This window comes from Leucoraja erinacea, chromosome 18 (genome assembly GCF_028641065.1).
Source record: "Leucoraja erinacea ecotype New England chromosome 18, Leri_hhj_1, whole genome shotgun sequence".
In the NCBI taxonomy this organism is placed as follows: domain Eukaryota; kingdom Metazoa; phylum Chordata; class Chondrichthyes; order Rajiformes; family Rajidae; genus Leucoraja; species Leucoraja erinaceus.
In genome coordinates, this window is record NC_073394.1 from 4,674,924 (window position 1) to 4,690,239 (window position 15,316).

At 48.5% G+C, this 15,316-nt stretch overlaps 1 protein-coding gene across 1 annotated transcript in view; it reads right to left on the reverse strand.

Moving 5' to 3' along the window:
• The window catches only part of nav2a (neuron navigator 2a), a 572,427-nt gene that overhangs the window by 87,152 nt on the left and 469,959 nt on the right, over positions 1-15,316 (reverse strand). The window contains 4 exon segments of the mRNA XM_055649181.1: positions 2,030-2,491; positions 7,882-8,575; positions 10,808-11,093; positions 12,831-12,969. Of these exon segments, the coding sequence (XP_055505156.1) occupies positions 2,030-2,491; positions 7,882-8,575; positions 10,808-11,093; positions 12,831-12,969 (1,581 nt within the window).

Genomic DNA, 15,316 nt, shown 5'->3' on the forward strand with positions numbered 1-15,316 from the left:
GTCTTTCTTCATAAGACAGTCCTGACATCCCATGAATCAGTCTGGTGAACCTTCTCTGCACTCCCTCTATGGCAATAATGTCCTTCCTCAGATTTGGAGACCAAAACTGCACGCAATACTCCAGGTGTGGTCTCACCAAGACCCTGTACAACTGCAGTAGAACCTCCCTGCTCCTATACTCAAATCCTCTTGCTATGAAAGCCAACATACCATTCAAACTTTTAGTTTGAATGAAATTACGTGCCTTGCAGTCATGACAGAGAATAAAATAACAGAACACACACTTAACACAGTTTAACATCCACCACAGTGAGTCTACCAGGCACCTCCTCACTGTGATGGAAGGCAGAAGTCTTAAGGTCCTTGTCTCTTCCTTCCTTGTTCTCCCTCTGCGTTGAGGCGATCCAGGCTTTCGATGTTGGGCCCCCCCGCCGGGTGATGGAAAGTCCCGCGGCCGAATCCGAGTTCCGCGAACGGGCCGGTTCAAACCCCGCGTCCCGGGGGAGAAGGAAGCTGCCACCCTCCAGTCTAGAGGACGAAGCTGTTGTTGTGGGAGCTCCGGAGGACCGGTCACCAACCTGTGACCTGCGAGCTCCCGATGTTGTCGTCCACTGGGCCCGCGGACGAAGCCTCCGAGGCTCCGAAGTCGGGCCGCCGCGCCACCACAGCCCCGAAGTCGGCCAGCTTCGCGATGGTGAGTCCTGGCTCTGCCCCTGGAGCCTCAAGGTCGGCTCCAGTTGGAGGCCGCCAGCTCCGCGATGAGGCCTCAGCGCAGACGGAGACGGAGATGGGGATACGACAAAGAAAAGGTTGCATCCCCCCCGAAGGAAGAGAGTAAAACCAGTTTCCTCCGCCCCCCCACACACATACACAACTAAAAATAAACTAAAACATACGTCCAACGTACGTCCAGTCAGACAGACAGACTGCAGGCGAGCCTCAGCTGCTTGGGCAGCGTCAGCATTTCCGGAGTGAACTGCCAATGGAGGTCGTTGAGGCCGGGACTATCACAACATTTAAGAAACATTTGGACAGGTGCGTGGATAGGAGAGGCTTGAAGGGATATGAGCCAAATGTAGTGTCGATGGTGAAAGTTGGTCGGCATGGGGCTGTAGGGCCGAAGGGCCTGTTTCCGTTCTGTACGATTCTATGGTTGAATATACAATGAAGGAGAAATAATATGCATTTGTTGAGCCAAGAGACTAAAGACAAACCTTTGCCCAACAACATGTTTAAGAAGGAACTGCAGATGCTGGAAAATCGAAGGCAGACAAAAATGCTTGAGAAACTCAGCGGGTGAGGCAGCATCTATGGAGCAAAGAAAATAGGCAACATTTCGGGCCAAAACCTTTCTTCATACTGATGTGAGGTTGTGGGGGGGAAGAAGAAAGAAGGGAAGAGGTGGAGCCAGGGGGCTGAGGGAGAGCTGAGAAGGGGAGGAGAAAGTAAGGCCATTTAGAACGGAGACGAGGAAACACTTTTTCTCACAGAGAGTGGTGAGTGTGGAATTCTCTCCCTCAGAGGGCGGCAGAGGCAGGTTCTCTGGATGCTTTCAAGAGAGAGCCAGATAGGGCTCTTAAAAATAGCGGAGTCAGGGGATATGGGGAGAAGGCAGGAATGGAGTACTGATTGGGGATGATCAGCCATGATCACATTGAATGGCGGTGCTGGCTTAAAGGGCCAAATGGCCTACTCCTGCACCTATTGCCTATTGAATATGTGAAATTAGAGAAGTTAATGTTCATACCGCTGGGGTGCAAACTGCCTAAGCGCAATATGAGGTGCTGCTCCTCCAATTGGAGGAGCAGCACCTCATATTTTGCTTGGGCAATCTGCACCCCAGTGGCATGAACATTGACTTCTCTAATTTCAGGTAGTCCTTACTTTCTCCTCCCTTTCTTAGCCCCACAACATGTCACTAGTTCTGTTGCGAATGATGAAACTAAATGGGATCCTTGGTGAAAAAAGGAGCGAATAGATTTTTTAATTTGTCAAGAACGTGTCGCACAAGATTGGCCGCATTTCCTACCTCTCAGGCAACGACGTCTTAATGCTGCTGGTCCTGACGAAAGGAGTAAGACAGTCGTCTTTGGAGGAAGGCATCAGCCCTCCGCACGAGTTGTGGTGGCTGAGACCCCCACCGTTGCTGCCGAGAGACACGTCGATGGACTCGCAGCTGGTGTGCAGGCTGCTTATCGACTGGTATCCAAGGCCCTCCTTACTGATGGTGGAGGAGCTGGTCAGGCTGGTGCCCCACGGAGCCCCGTTGGAATGGAGCGAAGCTGGGCTGGAAGCCAGGGGGGACTGTATCATGTCCGAGGCCTTGCCGTAGAGCGGGCTGCTGCCTCCGCTGCCCAGGCAGGAGGGGGGAGACTCCAGGCTGCTCTGCTGGTTCATCGTGGCGTGGGGATTGGAAATGACGGTGGAGTTCTTCATGTTATCCACAGTTGTGACAGGAACTTGCTTGGCACTTGGTTTGACCCCGAACAGTCTGTTTTAACAGAAAGACAAAAAGTCTTAAAGTGGTGTCTTTAATTTCAACAATACACTATTGTTCCTATCCAAACCAACACCTGGAGGCACTGGCTGGGTGGAAAAAAAAAATTAAGTTTACCGAATGACACAGCTGAGAAGTGGCTGGAAAAACTCTTGACATTTTCCAAACGCAGCCCTTTGTTTAAAATGATTAAATACTTCTATTTTCAAAGACGTGCTCTCTTTCGCCTGACGTCTAGACAGAATTTAATACCTAATCCTCACAATCCATTATTATTTTAAAGAAGTGCTGATGGATGAAGTGAGTCTTTTCATCGGGGTAATTTAACCTAGATAATGGTACAAGTGTTAAATTAATTTGCGACTGTAAAGAGGTTTTGATCATTTATATCTTTGCCTTGGGCTGCTTCAAGCAAGCAGAGTTTCTACCAACATCACATGTGGGATCTTGATTAAGGTTTGCGGTTGAAGTCAATAATTGCGAAGTTTGCCGCTACCATTTATCAACAAAATAAAGGAAGCCTTATGTGACACTGGTCTTTAGTTTCTGGGGAATGTCTTTATTCTTAAAACGTGTAAAGCATGCATTCAAAGGCAAGGCAGCGCCTTTACCACCTCAGGCAATTGAGGAAATTCAGAGTGTCTCCGAGGATCCTCCAGTGCTTCTACGCAGCGGCGGTGGAAAGCATCTTTTCCGGGAACATTACCATCTGGTTTGGGAATTGCTCTGCCAAGGACAAGAAGGCTCTGCAGAGAGTAGTGTGCGTTCAGCCGAACTTCACTCGCCCCCCTGCAGGAACTATACAACAGGAGGTGCAACTCCAGAGCAAATAAAATCATGGGAGACCTCTTCCACCCCTACAACGGACTGTTCCAGCTGCTACGGTCAGGCAAACGCCTCCGTTGCCATGCGGTGAGAACGGAGAGGTTGAGAAGGAGTTTCTTCCCAGAGGCAATTCGGACTGTAAACGCCTATCTCACCAGGGACTAACTCTACTGAACGTTTTTCCTTCCATTATTTATTATGTAAAATAATATGTGTGTTATGATTGTGTTTATAATTTGTTTGGTTGTTTTGTTGTTTGTCTTTTGCACAAAAGTCCGTGAGCATTGCCACTTTCATTTCACTGCCCATCTCGTATGTGTGACAAATAAACTTGACTTGACTTGACTTGACTTCATATTGTGCCCTGAAGCACACAAAATTACACTGAGACTTGACAGGATAGATTTTTAGTTTAGTTTAGAGCAGAGGTCGGCAACCTGCGGCCCCCTGGCCGAATGCGGCCCGCAACCCGAAATCATCCGGCCCGCAGCCGGATTTATCCCCCCGTAATCATCCGGCCGCCGAGCGCTCGCCCCGAGCGCGGCCGAGCTCCGGCTGTACCGTGTCCTACGCAAAGCCGCGCACCTTCTGTGAACACGTTTAAGAAAGAACTACAGATGCTGGAAAAATCGAAGGGAGACAAAAATGCTGGAGAAACTCAGCGGGTGAGACATGCAAGGATTGCACGAGGCTGCCTCACCCGCTGAGAATAGGGTGAGTTATCAAGAACCAGAGGACATAGGTTTGCAGTGAGAGAGGCAACATTTTAACTCGGAGGGTGGAGCAAGCTGCCAGAGGAGACAGTTGAGGCATGAACTATAAAAGTCCATGCCTCTGGAATTTAGGATGAGAGGGGATGTTATTGAAACATAGAAGATTATTGAGGGTTTAGACAGGCTAGAGGCAGGAAATATGTTCCCGATGTTGGGGGAGTCCAGAACCAAGGGCCACAGTTTAAGAATAAGGATTTAAGAGAGTTAGATAGAGCTCTAGGGGCTAGTGGGGTCAATGGATATGGGGAGAAGGCAGGCACGGGTTATTGATTGGGGACGATCAGCCATGATCACAATGAATGGTGGTGCTGGCTCAAAGTGCCGAATGGCCTCCTCCTGCACCTATTTTCTATGTTTCTATGTTAATAAGGGTAGGCCATTTAGAACGGAGAAGAGGAAACACTTTTTCACAGAGGGTTGTGAATATGTGAAATTCTCTGCCTCAGAAGGCAGTGGAGGCCAATTCTCTGAATGCTTTCAGGAGAGAGTTAGATAGAGCTCTTAAAGATAGCGGAGTCAGGGGATATGGGGAGAAGGCAGGAACGGGGTACTGAATGCGGATGATCAGCCATGATCATATTGAATGGCGGTGCTAGCTCGAAGGGCCGAATGGCCTACTCCTGCACCTATTGTCTATTGTCATTTAAAAGACACACGGTGGATAAAGTAGAAACAAAGAACTGCAGATACTCATTTACCAAGGAAAGACACTAAGTGCTGGAGTAACTCAGCAGATCAGGCAGCATCCCTGGAGAACATGGATAGGTGATGTTTCGGGTCGGGACCCTTTCTAATGGTGGGAAAAGATTTGTTTTCTAAAGAGGGGAAATGAGGGGATCGCTGGTCGGCATGGACTCGGTGGGCCGAAGGGCCTGTTTCCGTGCTTCAAAACTAAGGAAAACGGGGGATGAATGGAGGAGCAAGTCAAAGCACCACATTGTAATTAGTATTAATATTTAGTTTAGTTTCTTGTGTGGGGACTGAGGCTATAAAATTAGCAGTCAATCACAAATATTTGATGTTATTAAATGTGGCAATATTGAGAACAGACCAGTCATTAAAGCTAATTTTCGCAACGATGACATTTAGGATCAGGCTTGCATTCCAAATTGTTTTAAATCACCTATCAAATTACTCTTCTTAATCACTTTTACTGTGTTTTCCCGTCAGTGATTCTGCAGTCTGCGGTTTGTGAGGTGCTTTTACACTGGGCATCATTGTTTAACTAATGAATCCCAGGGGCTGGATTATATAATGTCCTTTAGATTTGTATGTTTGTTCATTTCTCCCATTGCCGCTGCCGAGAGATCGGACAACGGGGACTCGGTGTGTGGGGACTGCTGTGAGGGGGGGGGGGGGGGGGGGGAGGGCAAAGGGGGACCTGGCGCGGGGGGGGTACTGTGCAACTCTGTCAGCACCCTTGGGTATGCAAGCAAAGAATTTCACTGGGACTTGTCACTTGGGGCAATAACGCATTCAATTCAATTCCACTTTTCCTTCCTGCAAACTTCTCTCCATTGATGAACTGTACACTGCAAGGGCCAGGAAGCGCAAGGGTAAGATCATCTCTGACCCCTCTCACCCTGGCCACAAACTCTTTGAATCACTTCCTTCTGGAAGGCGACTCCGGATTGTCAAAGCTGCCACAGCCAGATATAAAAACAGCTTTTTTTCCCCACGAGTAGTAGCTCTACTCAATAACCAAAACTCTGTAGCCTCTCTTTTGCTCTGGTATTTAATTTAATTCACGTTTAATCAATAAGGTTTTATTATTAATGTTTAATGTTTTATGTGTCATTCCTAACTGCCACTGTATGTCATGTTGTCACTTGCGGGTGGAGCACCAAGGCAAATTCCTTGTATGTGAATACTTGGCCAATAAACTTATTCATTCATTCATCCAATTCAATTGTTGGCTCCTTGCCTCCTCCAAGCTTATGAGCAGTTCAACTGTGCAGAAAGGAACTGCAGATGGTTTTCACCGAAGATAGACACAAAATGCTGGAGTAACTCAGCCGTTCAGGCAGCGTCTCTGGTGAGAAGGAATGGGTGGAGTTTTAGGTCAAGACCCTTCTTCAGACCGAGAAGTCAGGGGAGAGGGAGACATAGAGATAAGGAACGGGAAGGTGTTAAAACGAGATATTAAAGGGGATGTGAACGAGGAAAATGTAGATTAGATCATTGGGAGCTAGGAGAAGGTGACAATGAAACAAACAAAGGTAACATTTCATCAGGGGACAGTCAGACTGGTCGGTGCAATAGGAAGGGCGAGGCATGGAGAGGGAGGGACAGCAAGGGTTACTTGGGGTTGTAGAGGTTATTGTTCATACCAGTAGGGTGTAAGCTACCCAAGCGAAATATGAGGTGCTGCTCCCCTGATTTGCTTTGGGTCGGCCGAACGCACTATGGGAACTTCACTCGCCCCCCTGCAGGAACTATACAACAGAGGGTGCAACTCCAGAGCAAACAAAATCATGGGAGACCCCTTCCACCCCTGCAACGGACTGTTCCAGCTGCTACGGTCAGGCAAACGCCTCCGTTGCCATGCGGTGAGAACGGAGAGGTTGAGAAGGAGTTTCTTCCCAGAGGCAATTCGGACTGTAAACACCTATCTCACCAGGGACTAACTCTACTGAACGTTTTTCCTTCCATTATTTATTATGTAAAAGAAAATGTGTGTTATGATTGTGTTTATAATTTGTTTGGTTGTTTTGTTGTTTGTCTTTTGCACAAAAGTCCGCGAGCATTGCCACTTTCATTTCACTGCACATCTCGTATGTGTATGTGACAAATAAACTTGACTTGACTTGACTTGACTTGGTCTCACTCTGACAGTAGAGACCCTTCTTCAGACTGAGAGTGAAGGGAAAAGGAAGAGAGAAATAGACGGTGATATAGAACAAATGAAAGAAAGATTTCACTGTCGTCTTGATGAGTCTCATTGTCTGTAACCCGTTTTCACCTAGCTAACGGCTACCAATGGCCGGTTTCCTTCATCATCGTAACTTTGCATATCTTTCATTCATTTGTTCTCTCTCTCTCTCTATATCACCGTCTATATTTCTCAGTTCACTTTCCCCCGACTCTCAGTCTGAAGATCGGTCTCGATCCGAAACGTCACCTATTCCTTTTCTCCAGAGATGCTGCCTGTCCCGCTGAGTTACTCCAGCTTTTGTGTCTCGATATTCAGATGGAACTCTCTTAACATATTGGACAGCCCAATGGAAAGCCAGCTCACAGCGTTTGACAAATGAAACACAGTCATTAATGAAATTAAAAAAAATAATTTGCGCTCAATTAGAAACATAGAGAACAGGTGCAGGAGGAGGCCATTCGGCCCTTCGAGCCAGCACCGCCATTCATTGTGATCATGGCTGATCATCCCCAATCAATAACCCGTTCCTGTCTTCTCCCCATATCCCTTGACTCCACCAGCCCCTAGAGCTTTATCTAACTCTCTCCTAAATCCATCCAGTGACTTGGCCTCCACTGCCCTCTGTGGCAGGGAATTCCACAAATTCACAACTCTCTGGGTGAAAAAGTTTTTTCTCACCTCAGTCTTAAACAACCTCCACTTTATTCTAAGACTGTGTGGCCCCTGGTTCAGGACTCACCCAACATTGGGAACATATTTCCTGCATCTTGCTGGAAATATGTCCAGCCTTTTATAATTGTATATGTTTCTATAAGATCGCCCCCTCATCCTTCTAAACTCCAGTGAATACAAGCCTAGTCTTTTCAATGTCTTGCATGCACAGGTTGCAATGATGAAGTATGATGACTTACCTGCGTAAGGTGGGGGAAGCGATGTCAGGGTATTTGGATCCTTGCTGTCGAGTGCCCTGAGTGCTGTTGGCTGCAATCTGCGAAGGATTGGCTTTGACCGAGTTCAATGAAGGCACACACTCCGTGTCAGACTGCACTCCCTTCTCTCTATCCGTCTGGTTGGGTAACAGAGGCATGGGGTTGCCCGAGACTGCCTTGGACGGCTCTTTCAGTTTCGAGACGGGAATCCCGGCCGATTTGCTGCTGATGTTGGAGTCTATGCTGCTGGTGCTGGACCTGTTGCCGGTTCCCCGGCTGTTGGACTTGCTGGGTCGGGGCAGGCTGCGGTACTGCAGGTTGGTGCGCCCGTTGAGAATAAGGTAGCTCTCCTCCGCGTTCTGCGAGCCGTCCACGCTGGCTTTCCGCCCGGACCCTCGGCCCACCAGGCCTGACGACTTGGGCATCTTGCCCAGCGTGGCCGACCCGCTGGTGATGGTGACCCCGCTGGCCGTGATGATGGTGATGCCCCCCGACGAGCCTCCGTGCTTCTTGAAGCCAAACGTGTTCGTCCCCGTGGCCGAGCGCGGCGCGCTGGAAGGGGGCTTCTTCCTTTCGTCCCCGCTGCTGCGGCCCGCGTCCGAAGGGGAACGGTGAACGTTCGTCAACTTGGGAGACAAGCGGCCCTTCTCCGATACCTTAACGTCATCGGTTTTAGCTACACAAAAAAACATATATACATCAACATCAACTTCATCAACATCACAGTGATTTAAGTGAAATGAATATCTTCTCCAGACTGCCCTGTTTCTTCTGAGTATCAACATATTTTATCTTAGTTTAGCTGCACAGTGGCACAGCGGTAGAGTTGCTGCCTCACAGCGCCAGAGACCCGGGTTCAATCCCGACTACCGGTGCTGTCTGTATCGAGTTTGCACGTTCTCCCCGTGACCTGTGTGGGTTATCTCCGAGATCTCCGGTTTCCTCCCACACTCCAAAGACGTATCGGTTTGTAGGGTAATTGGCTTTGGTTCAATTGTAAATAGTCCCTAGTGTGTGTGTAGGGTAGTGTTAGTGTGTGGGGATCGCTGGTCGGCGCGGACTCTGTGAGCTGAAGGGCCTGTATCCCCGCTGTATCTCTAAACTAAACTAAACTTCGGATATAGCGCGGAAACAGGCCCTTCAGCCCGCCGAGTCTGTGCCGACCAACAAACACTTCGTCCACTTGCACTATCCTACACACTAGGGACAATTTACAATTTTAACCCAAGCCAATTAACATGCCAACCTGGATGTCTCTTTGGAGTGTGGGAGAATACTGGAGCACCCAGAGAAAACCCACGCAGTCACAGGGAGAACGTACAAACTCCATACAGACATAGAAACATAGATACATAGAAAATAGGTGCAGGAGGAGGCCATTCGGCCCTTCGAGCCAGCACCGCCATTCATTGTGATCATGGCTGATCGTCCCCAATCAATAACCCGTGCCTGCCTTCTCCCCATATCCCTTGATTCCACCAGCCCCTAGAGCTCTATTTAACTCTCTCTTAAATCCACCCAGTGACTTGGCCTCCACAGCCCTCTGTGGCAGGGAATTCCACAAATTCACAACTCTGGGTGAAAAAGTTTTTTTCTCACCACAGTCTTAAATGACCTCCCCTTTATTCTAAGACTGTGTGGCCCCTGGTTCTGGACACCCAACATTGGGAACATTTTTTCCTGCATCTAGCCTGTCCAGTCCTTATATAATTTTATATGTTTCTAATATGTTTCTTATGAAGGCCAACATTCCATTAGCGCCCATCGTTAGGATCGAACCCGCCTCTCTGGCGCTGTAAAGTAGTAATTCTAACGCTGCGCTAATGTTCCGGATCTAATTCAGTTTAGTTTCGTTTATTATTGTCACGTGTATCGAGGGACAATAAAAGTCTTTTGTTTGCATGCTAATCAGTCAAACATAGAACATAGGACATAGTACAGCTGAGGAACAGGCCTTTTGGCCTACAATGTTTGTACCACACATGATGCCTAGTTGATAAGACACAGAATGCTGGAGTAACTCAGCGGGACAGGCAGCATCTCTGGAGAGAAGGAATGGGTGACGTTTCGGGTCAAGACTCTTCTTCAGGCTGGTTAGGGATAAGGGAAACGAGAGATAAAGAACAATGAATGGAAGGTATGCAAATAAGTAACAAAGATAAAGGAAACAGGCCATTGTTGGCTGTTTGTTGGGTGAGAACGAGAAGCTGGTGTGATGGGCGGGGGGAGGTATAGAGAGAGGGAATGCCAGGGCTACCTGAGGTGAGAGAAATCAATATTCATACCACTGGGGTGTAAGCTGCCCAAGCGAATTATGAGATGCTGTTCCTCCAATTTGCGTTTAGCCTCACTCTGACAATGGAGGAGACCAAGGACAGGAAGGTCTGTGTGGGAATTCTACATTCCCTGACTTCCTTGCCTGGGAGTTTCTGATAGAAATTTATATTAGGTAGGTCGTGCCAAATGTACTACGAGTCTTCCACCGAATGTCCGGCGCCGCCTTTAATCCGCCGCCTTAAAAATAGTGGAGTCAGGGGATATGGGGAGAAGTCAGGAACGGGGTACTGATTGGGGATGATCAGCAATTATCACATTGAATGGCGGTGCTGGCTCGAGGGGCCAAATGGCCTACTCCTGCACCTATTGTCTACTGACAATGGACAGCTAACCCATCTCGACCACTTTCCGCCTTCCGCAGAGACCGTTCCCTCATCAACTCCCTGGTTAACTCATCCCTTCCCACCCAAGCCACCCCCTCCCCAGGTACCTTCACCTGCAACCGCAGAAGATGCAACACCTGTCGCTATACCTCCTCCCTCGACACTTGTCCAGGGACCCCGACAGTCCCGTTGAGTTATCCAGCGCTCTGTCAGTCCCATTTGCGAATCGCTCGCTTGCTTCTCCTTACCTGCACCGTGGCCCTTGAGAGTGTTGGTGGAGGTCTTTGCCCTGGGTGTGGTGATTCCAATCTGGGCCGTCATTCCTCTACGCCACGATCCTGTCTGGGAAATTACCGTTGCCTTCTTGCTGGAACTGCTCTTCTCCGACTCGTCGGAGACGTCCGATGGGTTCCGTCTCCACTTTGAGTTGGCGTCCATCTTGATCCCACTGTCGGACCCACCGTCTGATCTCTTCACCTCTTCCCCGGACCAAGTAGAGTTTCTGTCCGAATGCTTCTCTGCATCTGTCTGTAGCTACAGAAACACCAACCCAATCACTATCACTCTTTAACGCTGCCTTTCCACGCTGAAGGAAATTACCTGAAATTCGGGAAATTCCGGTGGTCTCCGGGTAATTTTAGGGAAATGAAATAATTCCGGGAAAATTTCCCGTCCCGGGTGAGCCATCGCCAACGGCGCGTGCGCGACTGCCGCCCCCGACTGAGCGCGCACGGAATCCGGGCCCACTGCGCACGCACGGGGAGACGCGAAGGGGTCCAATCCGGATGATTTGCGGGATGAAAAGTATGTGCCTGTATATTTACGACCATCGGCGCCTGCGCAGTTCGGAGAGGCCCGTCAGCCGCGTCACAATTAAAAATGGCGCGGTAGGGACTCCGACTCCCCGCGCGTGCGCAGTGGGGCCGGTATCCGTGCGTGCGCAGTTGGGGTAGCGGGCGCACACGTGCAGTTGGGGAAGGCTTACCGAGGGGGCAAATACCATCAAATTCCAGGTAATTTGGAATTCTATTTCAGGAATTATTTTTTTTGAGGAGTGCAAGCGGATGTGAATTATATAAAATGTTGGTGAGTTGATGAGGAATTCCTAACTTCACAAATCTAGTTAAATGCCTTAATCTACCAGACGCCCTTCACAGTTAAAAATGGTACATTTTATTTTCACCCATGAGATAAACAGCATGGGGAGATCTGAAGTATGCAGCTTGTGTTCATCAGTTCATAAGTGATAGGAGCAGAATTAGGCCATTCGGACCCATCACGTCAACTCCGCCATTCAATCGTGGCTGATCTATCTCTCCCTCATAACCCCATTCTCCTGCCTTCTCCCGTTAACCCCAGACACCCGTACTGATCAAGAATTTGTCAATCTCCGCCTTAAAAATATCCCCAGATAAAAACTTCTATTGTTCAAGGTAAGGATAAAATACTACCATTAAAAAAAAAAATAATATCCAGGTGACCAGCAGTACATGTGGGTCTCTGAGGCCAAAGATAAATAATGTAAGAATGTCACATTATAAACAGCCATTGTATAAATCTAGTCTGCAGATTCAACAAATCGTAATATCACAATTACTAAGTTTGAATCCTGAGGCTAAGACCTCTGGCCCTAGACTCTCCCATATCCACTTTATCCGAGCCTTTCGCAGCTGCCTGTGGCAATGAATTCCACAAATGCACCTCCCTCTGACTAAATAAATTCCTCCTCATCTCCTTTCTAAAGGAGCGTCCATTAATTCTGAGCCTGTGGCCTTTGATCCCAGAATCTTCCACATTCGGGTTCAATGGACTATTTCTGTAAAGCCCCCGTCCCACTTTCTCCGAGTTACTCATGAACTCTCCCGAGTTTTCCCCTCGATTCGAACTCGGGGAATGTCGGCCACTGACGGTAGCGAGCTCGATGGAGTCCGTAGATGTTTCGTAGCGGCTGGTAATGGCAGCCGTAGGAACTCGGGGCATCAGGTAAGTCGGGACGTTTTTTCAACATGTTGAAAAATGTCCACGAGTTAAAAAAATAGCCCAGAGTACCTACGAACGGCTATTACCGTAATTCCCCGAGTTCGAATCAAGGGGAAAACTCTGGAGAGTTAGTGAATAACTCGGGAAAGTGGGACGGGGTCTTAACACTTTCTGTGTGCTTGCTAATCGTGGATTGGGGGGGGCGGGGGGAACGCTACTGGACCGTTAGTATGAGAAAGAAATTCTCTGTGATCGCGACTATAAAAGCACCGTTGAAGCATTTGCTTTTACCTGGTTGTCAGGGTTTTTGCGGCTGGTGGCCGGAGTGTTGGCATAGGAGCTGATCGAGGAGCTGGTGTTGATGTCGTCAGTGCTGAGGTTGTCTATGGTGTCGCTGATTCCACTGCTGACGGAGCTGCTGTCATCCCAACTAGGGGGAAGAAAATGAACAAGGACACACCGGTTAGAACCGAAGGTAGACCCGAAAACGCTGGAGTGACTCTGGAGAGAAGGAATGGGTGATGCTTTGGGTCGAGACCCTTCTTTGTTTCCCCCTCCCCCCCCCCCCCCCCCAATTTACTGGACGCATCCAGACTGACTCTCATTCTGAAGAAGGGTCTCAGGGGAGAGAAGGGGATACAGAAGGGAGATAAGGAAGTACGGTGTGAAAAAATGGAACGGAGATCAAGAAAAATGTAAAATAGGTCATTGGCTGGGAGAAGATAAACAACAAATCAAACAGAGATGAAATGCAGTCGGAGACAGCAAGGCTGGTCGGAAAGCAGCAGTCTCCATCACCATGTCCAAACAGGACTGGCATCTCAACCAAAGATCCTATAGACCAAGATAGACCACTCCTGCGAAATGCAACGGGCTGACGTGTAGTACGTAACGGAACAGAACGGAACGTGGGCCTTTTTTTCATCCATTTCCGTAACCGGACCCGACCCGACCCGACTCGCAGTGAATCAACGTTGCGGGGGAACAGTTTGTGTTAATAAATTAAAATTCTGAAAATGAGGAAAAGATTTTTACCAAATAACTTTTATTTTTACGAGGATGTTTCCGTAACCGGCTCCCGTCTCCGCACTAGTATCCAAGGGGATCTTTGGTGCGGAGACGGAAGCCGGTAACGGAAATGGGGCAGAAAATCACACAGGAATCTGCCCATGACCGTCCTACGTCTTTTTCATCGAGTGGTCTGTCTTGCTCGCTGTAGGATCTTTGATTTCAACCTGTCCATGGTAATGACAATGCCTCGGAACTGGGTTTCACAGTACAAAGTGTCTCGCTGCTATGTAGCACATTTAGCCCGACCTTTAAGGGCCTGTCCAACTTACGCGCTTTTTTCCGCTACTTGCTGGCACCCGTCATAGTCGCGGCAGGTTGCCGAAAATTTTCAACATGTTGAAAATCCAGCGGTGACCAGAAAAAAGTACGACTACTGGGCGACTACTCACGACCAAACAGGCGTCACCTCGCGACAGGCGGTGAGTAGTCGCCACAACGAGTCGTACCTTTTTCTGGTCGCCGCTGGATTTTCAACATGTTGAAAATTTTCACCAACCTGCCGCGACCATGACGGGTGCTGGCAAGTTGCCGAAAAAATTCTCCCGAGTTCTCCCCTGATTCGAGCCCGTGTAATGTACATAGCGGGTCCGTAGGGGTTCGTGGATGTCCCGTAGCGGCTCGTACGAGTAACGGTAGGTACTCGGGAAATCCAGTAAACTCGTGACGTTTTTTCAACACTGTGAAAAAATGTCCACGAGTAAAAAAATACTTGTGATGAAAAGAATTGTTACTTTTAATCGTACGAGCCGCTACGTGACATCCACGAGCTCCTACGTACCCGCTACGGACATTCACCGGGTTCGAATCAGGGGAGAGTTCGGGAGAACTCTTAAATTACCTCGTACAGTGGGACAGGCCCCTCAATTGTTATAATATGACACCTGATATGATGTTTCTGAGACACAAAAGAGAGAATGGGTTAAACCATTTCTCACGTTATGGAGCGTTTAAGAAAGAACTGCAGATGCTGGAAAAATCGAAGGTAGACAAAAATGCTGGAGAAACTCAGCGGGTGAGGCAGCATCTGGGGAGGGAAGGAATAGGTGACGTTTCGACCCGAAACGTTGCCTATTCCTTCTTCGAAGGGTCTAGACCTGAAACGTCGCCTATTCCTTCTTCGAAGGGTCTCGACCCGAAACATCATCTATTCCTTCTTCGAAGAGTCTCGACCCGAAACATCGCATATACCTTTGCTCCATAGATGCTGCCTCACGCGCTGAGTTTCTCCAGCATTTTTGTCCACCTTCTCACATCAAGGAGCACATTTATCAATCTAATTCTGACTGAAGCCTCCCATTAGAATTGTTCACTGCGTGAAACTCCCCCAGTCAACTTGTACTCAGCCAATGCAGCCCCAAGCCATCGTTCGGGCAGCACGGTGGAGCAGCGGTCTAAAGGTCTGTTTCCATGCTCTCTGACTCTTTTGACTCTAAAGGCTTTGTTTTGCACGCTATCTAAACATATCAGATAATGCTACACATAAATACAATCACGCCAAACTCAAGTACAATAGACAGAGCAAGGAGGAAGATACAGAGTGCAGAATATAGTTCTCAGCATTGTAGCGCATCAGTTCCAGAGACAAAGTCCAATGTCCGCAATGGGGTAGAGGTGAATTGGACAGTACCCTAGCTTATGGAAGGACCGTTCAGAAGCCTGAGTTGCAGTTTCAGGTGTAAACAAAATTGGCACCAGCTGTCTTTGGT